Consider the following 20,507-nt stretch of genomic DNA (forward strand, 5'->3'; position numbering starts at 1 on the left):
TTAAAGACACACGCAGGACTCTGCCTTCCTTCCTCATACAAAGAGAACCATATGCAAGTATCGATTATTGAATTGAACTTTTAATGTGATTTCTTTGTTGTCTCTCAAGGGTTACTGTCTGTGATTTTTGCCATAGCCTACTGCGATCTCTGATCGCAGATTTTTGCTTTCACTTCCGATCTCATCTCTCATCCTTCTCTCTCTCTCGCATCCTCTCTCTCATCCTTTTCTGTCATTCTATCTTTCTCTAATTCTGATCATTTTATTCTCTCTCTCACTGTTATTCGGTATCTTGTATTGTTTAACTGTATTTTGTGTACATAGACATATAATCCGTGTGTATATTGTGTAGTTTGATGTATTCCTTAGTTCGATGTATTAGTCCAATTATTAAATTCCATATGGCTTTGATTGACTCTGTTTTAATTGCCCATGTTACAAGTCACTGAAATGTTCGATCTTAGCTATATGCTTTATCTTGGTACGATTTAAGTAACCTAATTTTACAAACACAGAGAGTTGTTTTTTTTCAAGGCCTGGAAGGGATACTCTTTCTTGTGTTTGTAAGAAGGATAATTTTCCTTGAGAGTTAAGTTAATCTTACGTTTAATGTTTGCTGGACAAACAGATTGTTTGATAGCTAAATTAATTCCATTAAAGTTATCCCATAACTTCGAGCTGAAATAAGACTATTGATGTATTAATGACGAACCATAACCCGATATGGTAATCATTCATATATCAATCTAGTTCAGCTGCGATAAATTAATGTAACTGTAATATGCAAAATATTAATCATATTCATGATTAATTATTAAAATTCCATATAGATCATTTGAGCTAATAATAATATTAATGTACAAACCATTGTTGCTACAGATATGACAACAATACCATTTTAAAAATGTTTTTAAACAAAAGGAAACAACCTCTTTTTAAATTGGTAATTTACATAATAATAAACAAAAAGCGAAATGTATGAAACTGAAATACATAACTAATTAACAAATCTGTTTCTGCACAGACATGTTATATATCACTAAATGTAACATTTTGACTTTTACTCACCTTCATGTTCTTCTAAACACATATGACTTGATTTTGCAGAGTCTTCAAGCCACTCTTTTCCATCCAGTTGCAGTTCCTCATGACTGTCTTTGTGAAGATCAGAAAATGACATGCAATTTGTTGTGCGCTATATAATTCTTCTTAACTTATGCAATAGCTTTATGCAAAGTATACGTGGTTATTTGCTGCAACTCTCTAATCTTATTTTCCAAACTCAAACTCATGTGTGCGGCTATTAAAAATGAAACAGCTAATGCTGTCTGTCACCAATGTTAGCAAATCTGGTAATACGTTTGTAGCCCAAATACCTTTTATGTTGTCCTCTAGATCTTCAGTGATCAATGAATATTGACTCACATATCTGTCTGTACTGTTTATTGCATCTGCATTTTAAACAGAGAAATTAATTCATCAATACAGAGACTTTATTAATTATTGCACTTAATCATTAACAGAACTTATTGGAAAATGGAAGAAATTATACTGACCATGAAAAATCATACTATACATTTTCACTGTATCAGCTTATACTTACGGTTTGGCCTTTCTAGTTTAGAGATCTTGTGACGATAGTAAAAAACACCAGAAACTCCAACTGCATACACCAGCAGAAGAAGAAGAAGAAGAAGAAGAAGAACAACAACAACTACAACAACACTTCTTGCTACAGCACCTGGAAACAGAGTTATTTACAGGTGTCAGTCATTTTAGACAATTCACAACAATCTGTTTTAGTTAGTAAAAGGTCTGGGGAAGAAGTTTGTTATACTAAAACGAAGGCTTGATTTCTCATGGTTTGAGCCCTTTAATGTCACATTACCGGATTTTTTTTCCACAGACAGCTGATAAAGTTATTAATTCAAAAGACTTGAGTTACTCACCACTGACAGTAACAATGAATATATTGTATGAGGTCTGGTTGTTGCTGCTGCTGATATTCACTGCATAAAGTCCAGAGTCTGTGGCTTTGGAGTTTGTGATGGTCAGAGGTCCAGTATGATCCAGTTTCAGTCTGTTTCTGAATCCGTCATCAGTATCTTCACATAATGTTTGGTTCTTGGCCCCTATTTCACATTTTGCTATGAATTTTCCTGAATTTCCAAACCTCCACACTATAAGCTTATCTCCGGGTTTTATCTTAACATTAGGCTGAAGAATGATCATATCTCCCACCATCACTGACTCGTTCTTTATTTCAACTTTACCAAGAGTAATGTTAAATGCCTCTAAAAGAAAAAGAAACAGATTCACAGAGAGAGATTATACATATTTGACATTGTTAGGAGCAGAACTATAAACTGAACTATACAAGAACTAGCTGGTTAGCGCTATCTCACGACCAATTCGTACGAATTCGACGAGTGATAGAAAATTGGCTAATTCGTACGACCTCACTCGTACGAATTTGAACGATTTGTCTAAACTCACGTGATGGGTAGGTTTAGGGGCGGGGTCAGGGGTAGGTCGTTCATATGAATTCATACGAATTGGGCAAATCGTCAAATATGTACGATTTAGGAAAAATCGTACTAATTCGTACGAGTGAGGTCGTATGAATTCGTACGAATTAGCCACCTCGTCGAATTCGTACGAATTGCCGTGAGATCAGGCTCGGTTAGCTCTGCCTGCTGTTCCTACATAAAGGACATACAAGGACATCAGTTTGACATACAAATCGAGTCAACTACTTTGACTGACCATGTGGCATATAACAACACAGGGATTGTTTACTGTTTGTATCGCTCTATCTGTCTGTGTTCAATTACAAATTCCTTATTCCACAGAACAAATGATCTTGCTTTGACTATTTTTGGAGTTATAACTAGTGGTGAATTGAAGCAAAAAATATCAGGTCACATTGTGTGTTAAATATAAGTCAACCAATGTTCATTGCCTCGACATCACGATGTAGTTCTGAATATCAATCATGTGATCACCTGCAGCCCAATCACAGCTATGATGATATTCAAAACAACAGCATGTGATTGTCACAGTCTTTAAAATCTGAAGATGAGGCAAGAAATCCCAAAATGAATGCTTTTTAATAAGAAAATAAGAAGATAATCTGTACGTAACAGCGTGTCTACACACAAACGATAACCGCGTAAACTGAGGAAACAAAGGAACTCAATATAACGAACTACAAGACTAACAGGTGTGGTGATCAAATTAATTGCCATAATAATTAGAGAAAGCGGGAAACTAGAACAAAGACCACAGGAAATATAGAAAAGCAATGAAAATGAAAACAAACATAATTAAACAATCAAGATTGTTTATGTTTATATGTAAGTCTGTTGAACACATATTTGCTGGCTCACATTTAAACTCAGTTTAATTTATAAAACAAAAACACATTTTAAAAAAATATTTTGAAAAATAAAAAAGTATCCTCACCATAGACAGTAACACTGAATTTCATATCTGAGTTCCCATTGTTGTAGTCAATCTTGACTTTATACAGTCCAGTGTCATTGATTCTCATGTTCTTGATGGTCAGAGATCCATTCTGATACAGCAGCAGTCTGCCTTTGAATATCTCAGGAAGATGGGGATATGAGATATTCTTTCCATCAGTTTCAGCCATGACTGAACCATCATCTCCAAACCTCCACTTTATCTGATTAAATATCTGTATTTTATCAAGAACTGGGTATAGAGTGACAGATTCTCCCTCCATCACTGTCTTCACTTCATCTGCATCAACACCAAACACTCCTGCAGAACAAACAGAAACAGTTTCTCAGAGATTAAACTTATATAACCTAAGTAACACTGATGATCATGTTAGAGAACAGATAGACATTTAGTCTTGTCTTATAAACAATGAATTATTCAGCTTTAAATAAAGAACTGACATTCTTCCTGCCAAACTAATGAGATAAATCTCATGTTAGTTAATCTACAAAATACAGATGTGCTTTAATTATTTTATACATTCATTCATGCAGATGCTTTTATACAAAGCTGTAAAATGAGAAATACAATATGTGTAGGGCTGAGTGAATATGTGTAACTCTTTACTGCCCAAGTACAACAGCAATATCTTTAAAACTAGATGTACCGCATGGCGGTACAAAATATGACCGCCGCTCAGGCCTGCACTGGCTTTCCACAAAAATAAATGACGTGGAGCAATTTGGCTGTATTGCGTGTTTATGTATATACCTAAAATGTCTGTCTGTGTGTGTGTGTTTGTGTATGTGTGTGTCTGTGCGTGTATGTATTCGTGCGTACATGTGTGTGCGCGTGTGTGTTTGTGTGTGCGTGTCTGTGCATGTGGATTTGTATGGGTGTGTGTCTGTGCGTGTGGATGTCAGTGTGTGTGCATGCTTGCGTTTGTTTGTATTCCTGCATGTGTGTGTGTGACAGTATCATCCTAAACCAGCAACCCTTCGCTCAACAGCACCATCTACAGGCCGATGAGTGTACAGTCACTAAATGTGCACATAAATGAATTTATTTTATACCCCCCCATGGATGAAATTCTACGAAACTTAGCATACCCCCAGAGGATGTCAAGTTAATCATACACATGAAATATGGTGCAGTTCTGAACATCTCCACTGAAGATAGGGGCGATTAAAGCAGAATAAAATTGCATTTTCATTTTTTATGGGAGGGGCGCAAATCACAAATGAGTGGCCCCCGGGGACCAAACGAATTTTTTCTGTAAAAGTCTAGTGGGGCTACATGCCCACCAAATTTCATGTTCCCCGGTGTTTCTGTGTCCCTGGTATCGTTGACGAAAAATTCAGTAGATGACAAAAAAACAAACAAAAAAAAACGTTGACAATCCCTATATGACCGCTTTCGCTAGCGACGGTCATACATTTTTACATAGTGTTGTCTCACAGTGGATTTGAACCCGGGTCGCTCACACCAAAGGCATGTGTCTTATCCATTGCGCCACACCACCCATAATTATACTTGTGAATTAATCAAACATGTAACTATGTCATGTTTGGTCTCATCTGACAGCTGAATAGAGTTGTGGTGAACTTAATAGAGATATTACGTAAAGTATGCACAATCTAGGAACTGTTGCATAAGCATGCATTGAGGAGAATATGTGCTTCTCTCCATAGATCCACACATTCACCTTCAGGATCATGGTATTTTGCAGTGTTGCCAACTATTTTCAATGCTAAGTACTGTAACTAAAGCCTGCTTGAAAAGTTGCTAGATGCTGTAATGCACCAATTGTAGGTACTTTACATCTGCTTTTCTCTCCTAATCCATGCTCACATAATTTAATATAGCCTACAATACATAGCTGAATGTCAGACAACGGAACAAGTACAATATAGTCTATGACTTCATGTTAACCAGCAGTCAAAAAATGCGCTTTCTGAAAAAAGTCACGTCTTTTTTTTTCTTTTCTTTTTTTGCGTCATATCTAGCAACAATGTCTCTAACTTGGCAACATTAGTTTTTTGGTTTGCTGTCAGTTGGTTTTAGGTGTCTGTATTCATGTTTAGCAACGCTTTGTTCATAATGAACATTGACGGAGAAACAGAGTTTACATAAATCATAAAAGCGGTTTGTATGTAAGAGATAGCGAGGGGGGCCTTTTGCCCCACACGCGGGGTTAAACCAGCATGGGGCAAAAGACAGTATTTATACAAATACTTTAGCGAAAACATTTTTTAATAATGTCTAAATTAATACTTGTTTAAAACAATCACTTTAGCATAGTTTGTACTATTTTCGGTTTATTTTGATAAATAAAACAATACATTTTTGTTCAATAAATACAGTCATTAAAAATACGTTCAAACTAAATTGTTCTGAAAGCGTTAAATGAGATCCCATAATAATTGAATATAGCTTTACAGTATAGTAAATTATGTATAATATGATGAATATCATAATTTAAATATGATGGTTTCATTATAAATGTGGTGATTATGTCAAAGGTGGACACCCAACTTAATAGCCTATATTAAGTTTATATATTATTATTAATAATATATATTAAAAAGACCTTTGTCTAATAATTTGTCTCATATTCAATAATTTACCGCTTCTCATTTGCTACATAAATCTACAACATTTTAATCAACATTAAATATTAGATGAAATTAGCGCAGAATTAACTTTGTGCTGCTGTCCGCAATCGCGTCATGCACCATCGGTGGTTAATAAAAGTGCTCAGCTGAATTTTTGTACCATCTAGAGGTTTAAAAGAGAATAAAGTCAAATGCGACTTTTCTCTAGTGTAGTGTGTCCGACTGTGTCCCGCAATTCTACAAACCAGATATAAACCCAAATAATTACGCCCCCTATAATGAAACTGATGCAAGCTCTGCAGACTTCAAAGTGTCGTTACAAAGGTGTGGACTCGTAGGAAGACCGCGAGTACTTTGGTACAAATGAGTAGGACCCATTTGGGACAGTGCCAATATTGGGTGCTTCTGTCGGGTCCTGTAATAAGCCTGCATATCTCGGCTGCCACGTCATTAAACGTCTCTGAAGACAGTCTCAACTTGATGGATCCTTAGAAGGCAGCCTTCGTTACATGCCTTTCTTTCAGCCTGTTTTGAAGGACACATCAGATGTATCCTTCGCAGCCTTAAATCACCCACAATCCTTTACATACATTTAAATTCATGAAAATAAACTGATGGAAAACGAGTTGGTACTGAGCTTGTCTTAATTTATTATGAAATGTAAGACAAAAATAATGTTTTCGGACATGAAAGCATAGATGTTTTGCTGTAAATTAATTACTAACACTAAACTGCCAATAATGTAAACCACTGGGAGACCAAAGACGCTTGTCATTCACTGTATTGCATTTATAGAAAACCAGTAAATATAAAGATTTGTAATGCAAAGTACTTTTCCTAAATTAAGTTTTGATAGTATTTTCGTGCGGTGACAGTGTGGGCGGGAACATGTGTGATGTGATCTGGACGAATGTCATCAATGTTATTTATTAGCCTACTAGGAATACTAAGGAACAAAGCAAGCAATTTCGCGTCTAATAGACGTCTAATAGCCGTCTAAACACAGCCCAGACGTCTAGGCTAAATCGAGGCTAATTTTGGGCTGTCAGTGAAAATCTAATAGACGTCTAAACATAGCCCAAGAATAGACAGCTATTGAATGACTACATATATACGTCTAATAGACGTCTAACCATAGCCCAAGAATAGACAATCAGACAGCTATTGAACGACTATATTTATACGTCCAATAGACGTCTAACCATAGCCCAAGAATAGACAGCTATTGAACGACTATATTTATACGTCCAATAGACGTCTAACCATAGCCCAAGAATAGACTAGTCATCAATTAGACCACTATTAAACGACTACATATATACGTCTAATAGACAGTCAATATGGGTCTAGGCTAAAACAAGGCTTATTTTGGGCTGTCAGTGAAAATCTAATAGACGTCTAACCATAGCCCAAGAATAGACTAGTCATCAATTACACTACATATACATGTAATAGACAACAAAATGAGGCATAAGGATTCTTTTCACTCAAAAATAACAGGTTCTCATAAATGAAAATCCATCCAAACTAATTGAATATAAAGGGATTTATTTTGAACAATTATATAGACAACATTCAAACATAAAAATGAACAAATAAAACATTTGAAAAATATCTAAAACAAATTAAGATATTAAAATTTTTAATTAACAACTGTTTATTTAGATCCATAACCCCCACCCCCTGCCCTCCCTGGAGCTTGTTTGAAATGATTTGAAATAACGTTTTTTATTTCACATTCCGTAGCTGATGGACAGCTGGTCATCACTGCGTCTGCCAAATGAGAAAAAGGAAAGAATTATTGCTCAAGAAAAGCATTGTTGACAGTCATTTAACTAATTACAGTCAATCACTTTAGCTAGGATGCACACTAGAGCTGGCCAATATAGAGTTAACAGAATATAGATTGAGACTATATAATTTATATCAATATAGACAATAATTTATATCAATATTATAAATAAATTAATATCAATAATTGAACATTTTTGCTCGCGTAATGGTGATGCAATACGGGGTGTAACGATACGCGTATTGAACAATTCTGTACAAGGCATACATATATATATATATATATATATATATATATATATATAGGCTATATATACACACACATACAGGTGCTGGTCATATAATTAGAATATCATCAAAAAGTTGATTTATTTCAGTAATTCCGTTAAAAAAGTGAAACTTGTACATTATATAGACTCATTACATGCAAAGTGAGATATCTCAAGCCTTTATTTGTTATAATTTTGATGATTATGGCTTACAGCTTGTGAAAACCACAAAATCAAAATCTCAGAAAATTAGAATATTACATGAAATCACACAGTAATTACACAGTAATCCCATGGTCATTGAACCAGGTTTTGGTTCTTTTGGCAGTGTGGGCAGGTGCAAATCCTGCTGGGAAATGAAGTCAGCATCTCCATAAAGCTTGTCTGCTGAAGGAAGCATGAAGTGCTCTGAAAATGTCCTGGTAGACGGCTGCGTTGAGTGGACAGCACAGTGGACCAACACCAGCCGATGACATGTGCTCCCCAAACCAACACAGACGGTGGAAACTTCACACTGGACTTCAAGCATCTTGGATTGTGTGCCTCTCCATTCTTCCTCCAGACTCTTGGACCTTGGTCTCCAAATGAGATGCAAAATTTGCTCTCATCAGAAAAGAGGACTTTGGTCCACTGTGCTTTATTAAATCCAGAGTCAACGCAGCCGTCTACCAGGACATGTTCAGAGCACTTCATGCTTCCTTCATTTTCCAGCAGGATTTGCACCTGCCCACACTGCCAAAATAACCAAAACCTGGTTCAATGACCATGGTATCACTGTGTAATTACTGTGTGATTTCATGTAATATTCAAATTTTCTGGGATTTTGATTTCGTGGGTTTCATAAGCTGTAAGCCATAATCATCAAAATTATAACAAATAAAGGCTTGAAATATCTCACTTTGCATGTAATGAGTCTATATAATATATTAGTTTCACCTGTTAAGTTGAATTCTTGAAATAAATCAACTTTTTGATGATATTCTAATTTTATGACCAGCACCTGTACATATACATATATATCTGAAATTTTCTTCTCGAATGTTCATTTTTATCAAGCTCATATATGCAAGTTCAGTAATTTCACTTAAATGGCAATGAAAATTACCTATTAATTGTCATTTAAGTGAAATTACTGAACTTACATATATGAGCTTGATAAAAATGAACATTCGAGAAGAAAATTTCAGATGGCACTTAGAGGCTTTTGCATCTGAACTCTTCATATACATATACAGTGATGGGAATAACGGCGTTATAAATAAACGGCGTTATTTTTTTCAATAATGAGTAATCAAACTAATTATTGCTTCCTCCATTAAAAACGGCGTTCCCGTTACTGTCATTAAAAATGTGGCGTTACTATAATTGAGCTCACTGAAGCGTTTTTCATCCGAGTAGGCTTTCTCTCAACCATAGGAGCTGCAAAGTTTTGTCTCTGGTGTGTGAGTTTATGAATCGACGGACTGGACAAAAGTGAGGCGAATGCCGAGAAAGCGCTCAATAGTGCGCGACAGAGACCGAATGTGTCTGAGAATAAATACTTTATTTATAAATAAATTACACATTTCAGCATTAGAATACTCTCTGTACTGTAGCATAACATAATCTTCCCTCCAGTTTAAAGGGATAGTTCACTTTGAAATTAAATTTTGGTATGTTTTAGCTTACCTTAAGGACGTCCAAGATGTAGGTGTCTTTGTTTCCACAGTAGTTTCAACTTTGATTTTTTAGGTCAAACTATTCTTGTCTGTCAGTCATATAATGCAGGTCTATGGTCACCACCTAAAAAGGCCATGCACAGAGAAGTCCAAATTAAACAATTCCCCATCGTAAGTACACATTATTGTTGGCCTAAGACACGAAACGAGCAGTCTTTGTGAGAAAATGAACAGTATTTATATCGTTTTTACCTCTTGTACACAGCCACGTCCAAGTGATCTGAGGGCTCTTCCAGGTGTGTGATGCGTCCGCGTTCTGGCTTAATTCGCGCAAGCGCCGCACTTAGACTAAGCCAGAACGCGCACACACCGAAGCACGCGCGCCCTCAGATCACTTAGACGTGGCTGTGTATAAGAGGTAAAAATAATACAAATACTGTTCGTTTTCTGACACAAACCGCTCGTTTCGTGTCTTAGGCCATCAGTGTGTACTTATGGTGGGGAATTGTTTAATTTGGACTTCTCTGTGCATGCTCTTTCAGGTGGTGACCATATAGACCTGCATTATATGACTGACAGACAAGAACAGTTTGACCTAAAAATATAAAAATTGAAACTACTGAAACAAAGACACCTACATCTTGGATGCCCATAAGGTGAGCTAAAACATATCAAAATTTAATTTCAAAGTGAACTATCACTATAAATCATTCTTTATCACTTACTCATATAACTCTAATAAACATAAAAAGATACTTATAGGCGTAGTTCACTTAAAAAAACAAACAAAAAAAAAACAAAAAAAACATGTAATCAGTTACTCACTTTCACTTGGTTCCAATCCTGTATATGTCTTTCTTCTGTTGAACAAACTCAAAAAAAATATATTTTGATGAATGTTGGTAACAAGACATTTAATGGTAGTCATTGACAAGTATTTTGTTGACTGATTGCAGGATAATTTGCAATAAACAGTGTCTAAATCAAATAAAGTGGATTACATCACTCCAGGTTCTGAGGTTTTTACACTGGCTATCTGTCTGTCAAAAAATTAATATAAAAAAAACCTACAGTTTGTTATTAAAGTAACATTTTAAGGCCAAAGTAAATTTCTAATCTTCTGATGCACTGAACCATCCAGAGCAGACCTCTCTGGACATCTGGGACAGTAGCCAGCTACTTTTATATCTCCAAAGTCAAAACAAAACATGGAGAAGCGCCATTCAGATTTATATCTGAAACAAATTCACTGAAAACTGAATGTATGCTGCATATTTTAATTATTTACAAACAAAGACTTTATGTTTTTTTTCTTTTCATGTTGCACTATGCTGCTGTTAAATTTTATATAAAGTAGGCTACTAACAAAATTTGCTTTAAATCAACTGTAATGTAAAAACCAAACACTGGTATCTTATTAATAATAAAAAAATAGTAATGATAAGTTTCATAGTTTCATGCTACACATTCATTGAATTTATACATTTGCAATAACACGTGCAGGTAACGTTAACTTTTTGGAGAAAAATAGTACTCTGCAATGTTAATGTTAAAATGTCAGGGTTCCTACACATTATAACAACTAACTAATTTAAACAATGAACATATCAAAAATAACACGCATACTTACAAGATCGAAGTATAAATGTTCAGATTTTCACTCAGACCGTTGCTCTCCGACAGCTGCCTCGTGTAAAATAAAATGGCGGAAATGTTTTCGCGAAATTTGGCTAAAGTGATCTAGTCGCGCAATGCCAGTAGTCCCAGGAGACATGTCTCAGTAGTGTTTCGATTGTGCCATCTAGCGGTTGGGAAATGCAATTGCATTTGATTTGATTTTTTATCGTAGATTGTGTATGAATGTTTGACATAAAACATATTAAGCTGTGTGAGCGAAAACATTTAAAAGAGTAATATTCTTATACTAGATCGCTGGTCTGAATCTGGGCTATAGCCAAGCCGTACCTAGACCAGATTGCTTTGATTTCGCCAGGTGGGCTAAAGCAGACCGCATATAGCCGTCCAATTCGGAGCTAAATCGTGACTACAGATCGACCATGTCGTGAAATGACATATTGAACCTTGTAGATATCATACCAATGCGAACATGATGGAATATCAACCATTTCATGCACTGCCTGGCAAAAAACTACAATCAGTTTTGACTAAAAGTGGGCTACAATAGCCGGGTCTGAATACGAGCTAAATCGTGGCTACGCACAGCCTATAACATGTAGCCTAAAATAAAGTAAGCCAAACAACTTGTAATCACGGTAGACTTTGCTTACAGTATGGAATATCATACATCTCACAAGTTATTTTGGAAAAAAATACATTTATCCAGATTAAATGTTATTTGGGCTAAAAGTGGGTTACGCATAGCCGGGTCTGAATACGAGCTAAATCGTGGCTATGCACAGCCTACACATATAACATGTAAAATAAAGTAAACCAAACAACTTGTAATCACGGTAGACTTTGCTTACATGATGGAATATCATGCATCTCACAAGTTATTTTGGAAAAAAATACATTTATCCAGATTAAATGTTATTTGGGCTAAAAGTGGGTTACACATAGCCGGGTCTGAATACGAGCTAAATCGTGGCTACGCACAGCCTACACATATAACATGTAAAATAAAGTAAAACAAACAACTTGTAATCACGGTAGACTTTGCTTACATGATGGAATATCATACATCTCACAAGTTATTTTGGAAAAAAATACATTTATCCAGATTAAATGTTATTTGGGCTAAAAGTGGGTTACGCATAGCCGGGTCTGAATACGAGCTAAATCGTGGCTACGCACAGCCTATAACATGTAGCCTAAAATAAAGTAAGCCAAACAACTTGTAATCACGGTAGACTTTGCTTACATGATGGAATATCATACATCTCACAAGTTACTTTGGAAAAAAATACATTTATCCAGATTAAATGTTATTTGGGCTAAAAGTGGGTTACACATAGCCGGACTATATCGGGTCTATATTTAACCCAGACGTTGAAAAGACGGCTATTGCTTGCTGTTAACAGAAATCGTACACTTACCCCACGTTAGTAATAAAAAGAGAACAGTCTTGAAAGTGTTCTTCATTGTTGCTGATTTCATCTGATATCGATGGATACTATTAATACTCGTTGTTGTTTATGAATAACACTAAAGACATCTGACGGTGAAGCTTAGACACAGTTCAGTCTTCAGTGAAGCCCCTTTGTTTGGGGCCGTGTGTTGGTGTCAGGGTCACAAATGAAGCTTTGTCTATGTCTGTCCAATCCCGTGTGCGAATATGGAAAAACAAAGACATAGGCTACTATTCTATTCTATTACTATTCTATTACAGCTACTTGGTTCAACAGAAGATATTATTTTAAAGATTATTGAGAGATTGTTAAGTCATTTGGTAAATTCCAATGGATAGCCTATTTGTTATCATATACTGACTTACAGCAAAAAAAATTCGTTTTACTGCAAAAAAGAGTTTAGTATTGTTATAAGCATGATTTGAAAGAGTGTCATGATACTTTTAAGGAACTCTAATTTAGTAGGATCAACATGGATAATCTTTGTGGAAACATTTTCATTGATAATGTTGATGTTTTAAACCAACAATGTAGCAATAAGGTTATAAGAAATGTTCTTTGTTCTGTGCCCTTTCCTGCTGCAAGATTTTTTTGGTCTTCTTTATTTAGTTGGGTCAAAGCATGCAACTGCCAAACAAGTTTCGTGTCAATAACAAAATTAAGGAAGTGTCTTATAAAATACTTCACAGAAATGATCATGCTAGGCATGTTTTGGAAAGCTTTAAGTTTAATATTTCATATACCTCTGTGAATATTGTTGACAACAAAAAGATTTTTTTTTTGCATCTGTTAAAGAAAGACTTCCCCATTTTTGTGAATCGATTTGTTGTTGTTTTTTGGTAATAATAAACGTATTTGGATCGCACCTGGTCTCGCGTGTCCTTTTACAGCATGTTGCATGACCCTTTTAAGGAGGGTTTTGATGATGAGATTTGTTTGAAGACCTGTCGACTGATTTTTATGTGAAGAACTCAGGACTGCTTTGCTGAGAAAATCAAAAGGAAGTAATGTTTTCCTGACACACAGTGATGTGTCAGGGCCTTCCAACAGGAAAACACTGAAACATCCTGGTAAAGAGTCCCAAAGACTGCTCTGTCACCTCGCCTTAAATACCAGAACAAAAAGGGTTATGCAAATATTGTTTAGAGTTGTTTGGCCAATCCATTCACCCCAGGGGGGTAGCACCTGGTTTCTTGAGATATAGTAAAGAGATATCACCCAGAGAGGGGAACCAGATTCTCAAAAGTTCTCAATCTTTCTCATTAAACCAATGACTGCAATGAAATTTTAAACACTTAAAATGATACCAAACATGAAAAGGAAAAAAAAAAATATTCACAAGATACATGATATGTGTTATATAGACATTCTTAATGAACTTTCAGTGACCTGAGGAGGGAGAGGGGGAGAGAGAGGGGGATGCAGAGATAAGGAAGAAGAAAAGTTTGGACAGACAACGTCCTGTGCTCTGTCTTTGCTATCTTCTGTCCAGGGTGCATTTTATGGCTTTATTGCAGGGTGAGTTTTTGTCTTAGCAGGAAAATCAGTTCTTACACGTTTAGGTTCGCTCCCAAGAGAATAACAAACGGCTGGTCTTCATTTGATTAAAATCAGGCCAAAATGGCAGTCGGCCAATGTCGGCCATCGTTGAGCATCAGCCAGTTTTTGCTGCGTTTTCCGCACCTTCATCACTAGTTACACATCATTGGGTGTATTTTGGTGGTTCAGCGTGTTGAACTTATTCATCATTATGCTGACCACTGTCTGCAACCACTGTTTCCATTCATTTCGGATTTAAGAGTGCTCTGTTTACCTGAGGAATCCATCTTGTTCCCTTCACACTAGAAGGAGTGCAAACCCCCACACCAAGCGGTTCTCCAAGGCCATTCATCTCCCGTCTTGACTTTGCACTTAAATTATATGTTTTCCAAACAAGTTGGAGGAGATCATATACTTTTGCTACCATTGGATTTTTGCGCTGCAGTTTGAGAACCACCAGCTCTAACGTATCCCAAAAAAAAGGGAGAACAATTGTATTAGAATTCAGCAAATCAGCTGTGACAGTACAGAGACAGTTCTCATATAGGCATTGTGAATAAAAACCAAAGAATATTATGCCAGAAGATTCAGTTTTTTTTCCTGTAAAAAGTAGTGAAGTTACATTCTTTCCAAAGGGAAACACACTGCGATGTGGCATGCAGTGGGAATCACATGCTCTCCAACATTCCTCTGTAAAAGAGCAATCACTCCACCATGTTTGCAGATGCACCATCTGCGCCGAATGCAATGCATTTTTCCGTCCAGTTAGGGGTGCCAAGGGAATCAAACGCAGCCTTTGTACCATCTACGATGCCTTCATATATTGTAGTATAACTATAGTTTCTTTCATAACTTTAACAATCTTTTCATTATCACAGTACACTAAAACAAAGTTTTCCTTGTTCTTTGAAATAAAATCGTCTTGTCTTCATCGAGTCCAAAAGGGCCCACGTCACTCCTCTGTTTATCTCACTGCACTGGCTACCACTCACTGCTCGCATCAAGTTCAAGGCATTGACGCTTGCTTACAGATCTATCACAGGCTCAGCTCCCTCTTGCTTTCACTCACTCCTACGAGTCTACATCCCTACCAGAAGCCTACGATCGGTCAACGAGCGACGTCTCGTGGTTCCATTACAGAGAGCCACAAAATCACTTTCCAGAACATTCTCATTCACGGTTCCATGCTGGTGGAATGCTCTCCCCACCCTCATCCGGAATGCAGAGTCCCGACAACATTCAAAAGACAGCTGAAAACCCATCTCTTCCGTGAGCACTTAACCTCATGAAAAAATAAAATAAAAAATAAATTATTTCCTTTCCTTTTTGGAAGCAATCCTTCCAGACGATGTGAAATAAGACCATTGTTAAGAGATGTCACATGGAAGTTTCTTGCCACTGGGGAGAGTTGATTGCCCTGGGAGAATGTTATATCTTGCACTAGTTATATGAATCATATTTCTGTTTTATAACGTTGCTAATTTCTTCTCATAAGACTGTCGCTGTTGTGGTTTCACCGAAGCTGTGATCCGATTGGTCCATTCTGCTCTGGTGGGCGTGTCCACAGTGGTCGTTCTGGTTTATGAATCCAGAACCAAAAGTCTTCGACAGAAAATCAGCGTGCAGAACGCAGCAAACACTGAATGCTTATTAGAGCCACATCACAATAGAAAATCCTTTGAATAAATATTGCAATGATTATTTAATTTTTCATTTACTATAAGGTTGATATTTCTAGTCTATTTCAAGCAGATCAATACCGCATGCAACTTATTACCTAATGTTGAATGCTAATACATGTCTCTGTTGATACAGTGAAAATCAATACAACAACTCCACCTAGTGGTTTTTCACTAACATCTCTAATCGCTCACTTGCTGTGATAATGTTATAGTAAAACGTTTTTAAAAGTTGATATACAAAAATGTACATGCAATATTGTTTTTTTTAATTACTTCATGCCTCTGTTTTACAATATTAAATAAACATGCTTTTTTATAAGGGTATAAGGGTGGGGGGGTCACCTTGTTACACTTGTGGTCTTCCCGGGTCAAAATTACCTGCCTATAAAAAATAGCTTATAAATCACTCATTATACCATATTTTCACCCAATCTTAGATTCAATCTTTTTGTCCACTTGTTCTCTTTCAATTAGGACTGGTTTTATATTTCTATTTGCATCTGATTAATTGTAGGACTCATTTATTTGAGAGTAGGCATCTCAATTTTTGAGTAAAAAAAAACATTATTTTTGAATAATTTTGGGAAAATAAAATAAAATCTGAAGAAAATTGGCACTGTTGATCACACTAGTCTACTTTAATTTTTCACCAGGAATTTTGTTTTGAAAAACTTTTATTTTGTACAATATGGCACAGAGTTACACTTGTGGTGTTCCACTGGGCCATTGAGGGCCATTGTGGGCCATTGTTTCAATGGGCCATTGAAAGTGAATGGGAGAGATCAATGCAAACAATGAATGGAACAACACAAAATATGTATCATTTTAAAGCTTAGAATCTCAGCTTTTTAATGCATCTAATCACTTTCATCAACTCCTAATGAGAGCTGAGTTATCACTCTAAAACTGAGTTTTCCCCCTCGCAGGCGCCACCTGGCTGCGAAATAAATAATCATAATATTTTTCAAAACTATTACCTTGATCAACTTAAAATAGGTGTCATTTGAAAACTTAGAGTCTGAAATTTACAATGAATGTAGCCAATTTGATAAATTCCTAAGTAGTGCTAAGTTATTTGCTGATAAATAGAAAAAAAAATCATAATTTATAAACTACTTTTTTGTACTACATTCAGCAATATGTCAAATACATCATACAGCTCAGATACTCCTGTGTCATATGTCATTTGAAAGGTCTCAATGAGTAGAATACAGCAAGCATAATTGTTTCAGGATGTTTACTAAACTTGAGCGAGGTTTTTGTAAAAGAAGCCCTTCAAGAGACCCATGTGTAAACCATATATGGATGATGGAATTTTAGACACATTTCCGCTCGTAACTTCATGAAACATGCTCCGATTGTGGAAAATGACACATCATTATTTACAGCAGATGCTTACAATTAAAATGGGTCCAAAATCAACATAACTCACCACTCAGAACTAAAGATATTCCTCATGGAGTTCTAACACAAAAAAATCCACAGACTCACGTAGCCAAGCAAGGTAGCTTAGACTTGGCCTTTTTACTCGTATCTTCATAAAAAATACATTGATCATGAAAAATGCCACAACGTTATTTACAGCAGGAGCTCACGATTAAAAAGAGCCCAAACTCAATATAATCCATTAATCAGATCTAAAGGTATTCCTCATGGCGTTCTAACTTTTCAGTCTCTCCCATTCACTTTCAATGGCCCATTGAAACTGTGGCCCTCAATGGCCCAGTGGAACACCACAAGAGTAACTCTGTGCCATTTTGTACAAAATAAAAGTTTTTCAAAATAAAATTCCTGGTGAAAAATTAAAGTAGACTAGTGTGATCAACAGTGTCATTTTTTCAAATATTATTGAGATATTTTTCAAAAAATGAGATCCCTACTGTCAAATAAATGAGGCCTACGATAAATCAGATGCAAATAGAAATATAAAACCAGTCCTAATTGAAAGAGAACAAGTTGACAAAAAGATTGAATCCAAGATTGGGTGAAAATATGGTATAATGAGTGATTTATAAGCTATTTTTTATAGGCCGGTCATTTTGACCCGGGAAGACCACAAGTGTGACTATGTGCCATTTTTTACAAAATAAAAGTTTCAAAACAAACTTCCTGATGAAACATTAAAGTAGACTAGTGTGATCAACACTGCCAACTTTTTAAAATATTTTATTTAATATTTCCAAAATTATTCAAAAATATTCAAAAATAATGCTTTTTTTACAAATAAAATGAGATGCCTACTCTCAGATAAATGAGGCCCACGATTAATCAGATGCAAATAGAAATATAAAACCAGTCCTTATTGAAAGAGAACAAGTGGACAAAAAGATTGAATCCAAGATTGGGTGAAAATATGGTATAATGAGTGATTTATAAGCTATTTTTATAGGCGGGTCATTTTGAACCGGGAAGACCACAGGTGTTATAGGGTTTTGAACACCGCATGAGGGTTAAGTTAAAATCAGTCCATGAACAGTTTTGTATTGTTTGCTTCATGACTACTGCAATCTTTTCCCCCCTCACTTTATTTAGATTTTCTCCATATAAACAGAATACTTCATACAATTACAGCTATTAATACATAAATTGATTCATTGATCTATGTTTGATTGATACACATATGACTTCCATGTCTCTTGCTGATAAAAGGTCCATGCATCAAATCGCAACAGAACAAGGTTCATACGGAAGAAAATAACTTGGAAAGCATTCCACATGACATAAGAATAAAGGGAAGGAGAAAATAAAATAATATCAAAGGTACTAGATCAGCAACCATGACTATAGTAAAAGTAAAAAATGTAAAAAAAACAAAAAAAAAAACACATTAACCATGTGGTGTCTTTGTGTAGTTTTCACATGACTAATACAACATTGAGAATAACAGATCTCTATCTGCCCCACTGGCAGTAACATTATTATTATTTAAAAAAGTAAAATCACTATACAGCATATTGCTTTTGCTTTTACATTTATTAATTTAGCAGACTATACAGAAAATTCTAGAGACACTACCAGTCCATCGAAAAGAAAATCATATATGAAAAGAAATGTATTTTAAGAGGTAGCTACCTAAAATGCATCATGCATGTGGGTGTTTCCATTAAAAGCATGCAGCATTCTGAGAAGTCACACAACAAAACACTGAGTGTGAAAGGAGAAGGCGAGAAAAAGACTTGAGCAGCACTGTTACAAAAATATAGGTGTTATGAAGCATCAGAGTCTGGGGGATCCATATGCAGTGTGATTTATTGATCAGAGTAATCAAACAGGCAATGGTCAGAACCAGCAGATACAGCAGTGAAGACAGGGCTAAATCGTAGTAATACCAGGCAAAAGGTCAAGGCAGGCAGCAAACAATCAGAGACAGAGATCAAGGCAGTGGTAACGCAGGCAGGCAGCAGACAGGGAGAAATCCAGAAACAGGCAAGGTCAAAAACAAACAGTCCACGGGAATAAATGCTCAGTAAAGTTCACAACAGTCAAACAAGACTTCACAGTGAGGGTGAGAATGTGTGAGACATAAATAGTCCATAGAATGAGGATCAGGTGTGACTGTAATCAGGAACAGTGCAGGTGAATAATGCATTGCAGGTGTATGAAGTAATCAGTCCAGGTAGATGCAGGATGGGAAATGTAGTCTGTGAGGAAGTGAGTCTATTGTGGAGCGCCCTCTGGTGGCTCTTGAGGGCACTCCAGCTGGTTATCGTTACAATAGGCCTACGTGTTATTCAAAACGTTATATAAAAACATTATTCGGGCCTTCAGTTTATATTCTAACCTGCTCATTGGTTGATCTTTATCTCTAATCACAACTATTTTAGTGCATATTTGTATTCAGGGCTGTTGAACGCACAAGTTTCCTGACATACAGGCCTGCTGATCTTCAGATGTTCGGTCTGATCAAGTCTCTCATTGTCCTTCATTGTTTTAAGTCAGTATTTCTCTGCTTCCCACAAACCATAATGACCAACTAAACTAAAACATTGATTGCATCAATCAACCAACAATGAAAATGACTCTCTTTTGCAGTATTTTGAGTTTTTATTTTATTTTATGTGTTTTGATGTGATTCATTTAGGAAAAGGTAAAAGGTCCTTATCAGCAGTTTATAATCCATCTACATGTCAGAATCTTTGTTAAACTTCAGAATCAGTCATTTTAACTCATTAATGGTGTACAGACGTTTCTTCTCTCCTAAAGACCCTGCTGGAGCGCCAGCTAGTGACTAAACATGGAAAAACAACACTGTCAAAGGCCTTAGAACCAGGGGGGCAGCGTTCCATATTATTTTGAAGGTACCCCCGGGCGCCTCCATTGGCTAGCGAACCATCACCTGCTGTTAGCATCCCATTGACTCCCATTAATTTTGGCGTCACTTTGACAGCGAATAACTTTA

The 20,507-nt window shown here is 36.1% G+C and overlaps 1 protein-coding gene across 1 annotated transcript in view; it reads right to left on the reverse strand.

Annotated features, from left to right (window-relative positions):
- The window catches only part of LOC309475952 (immunoglobulin superfamily member 10-like), a 192,274-nt gene that overhangs the window by 40,916 nt on the left and 130,851 nt on the right, over positions 1-20,507 (reverse strand). The window contains exons 3-7 of the mRNA XM_082138969.1: positions 3,466-3,786; positions 1,950-2,294; positions 1,604-1,741; positions 1,377-1,451; positions 1,069-1,155 (exon numbers count right to left, since the gene is read on the reverse strand). Coding sequence (XP_081995095.1) covers positions 1,069-1,155; positions 1,377-1,451; positions 1,604-1,741; positions 1,950-2,294; positions 3,466-3,786 — 966 coding nt within the window. The remainder of the gene's footprint in view (positions 1-1,068; positions 1,156-1,376; positions 1,452-1,603; positions 1,742-1,949; positions 2,295-3,465; positions 3,787-20,507) is intronic.

Source organism: Leuciscus leuciscus (genome assembly GCF_965113295.1).
Source record: "Leuciscus leuciscus genome assembly, chromosome: 15".
In the NCBI taxonomy this organism is placed as follows: domain Eukaryota; kingdom Metazoa; phylum Chordata; class Actinopteri; order Cypriniformes; family Leuciscidae; genus Leuciscus; species Leuciscus leuciscus.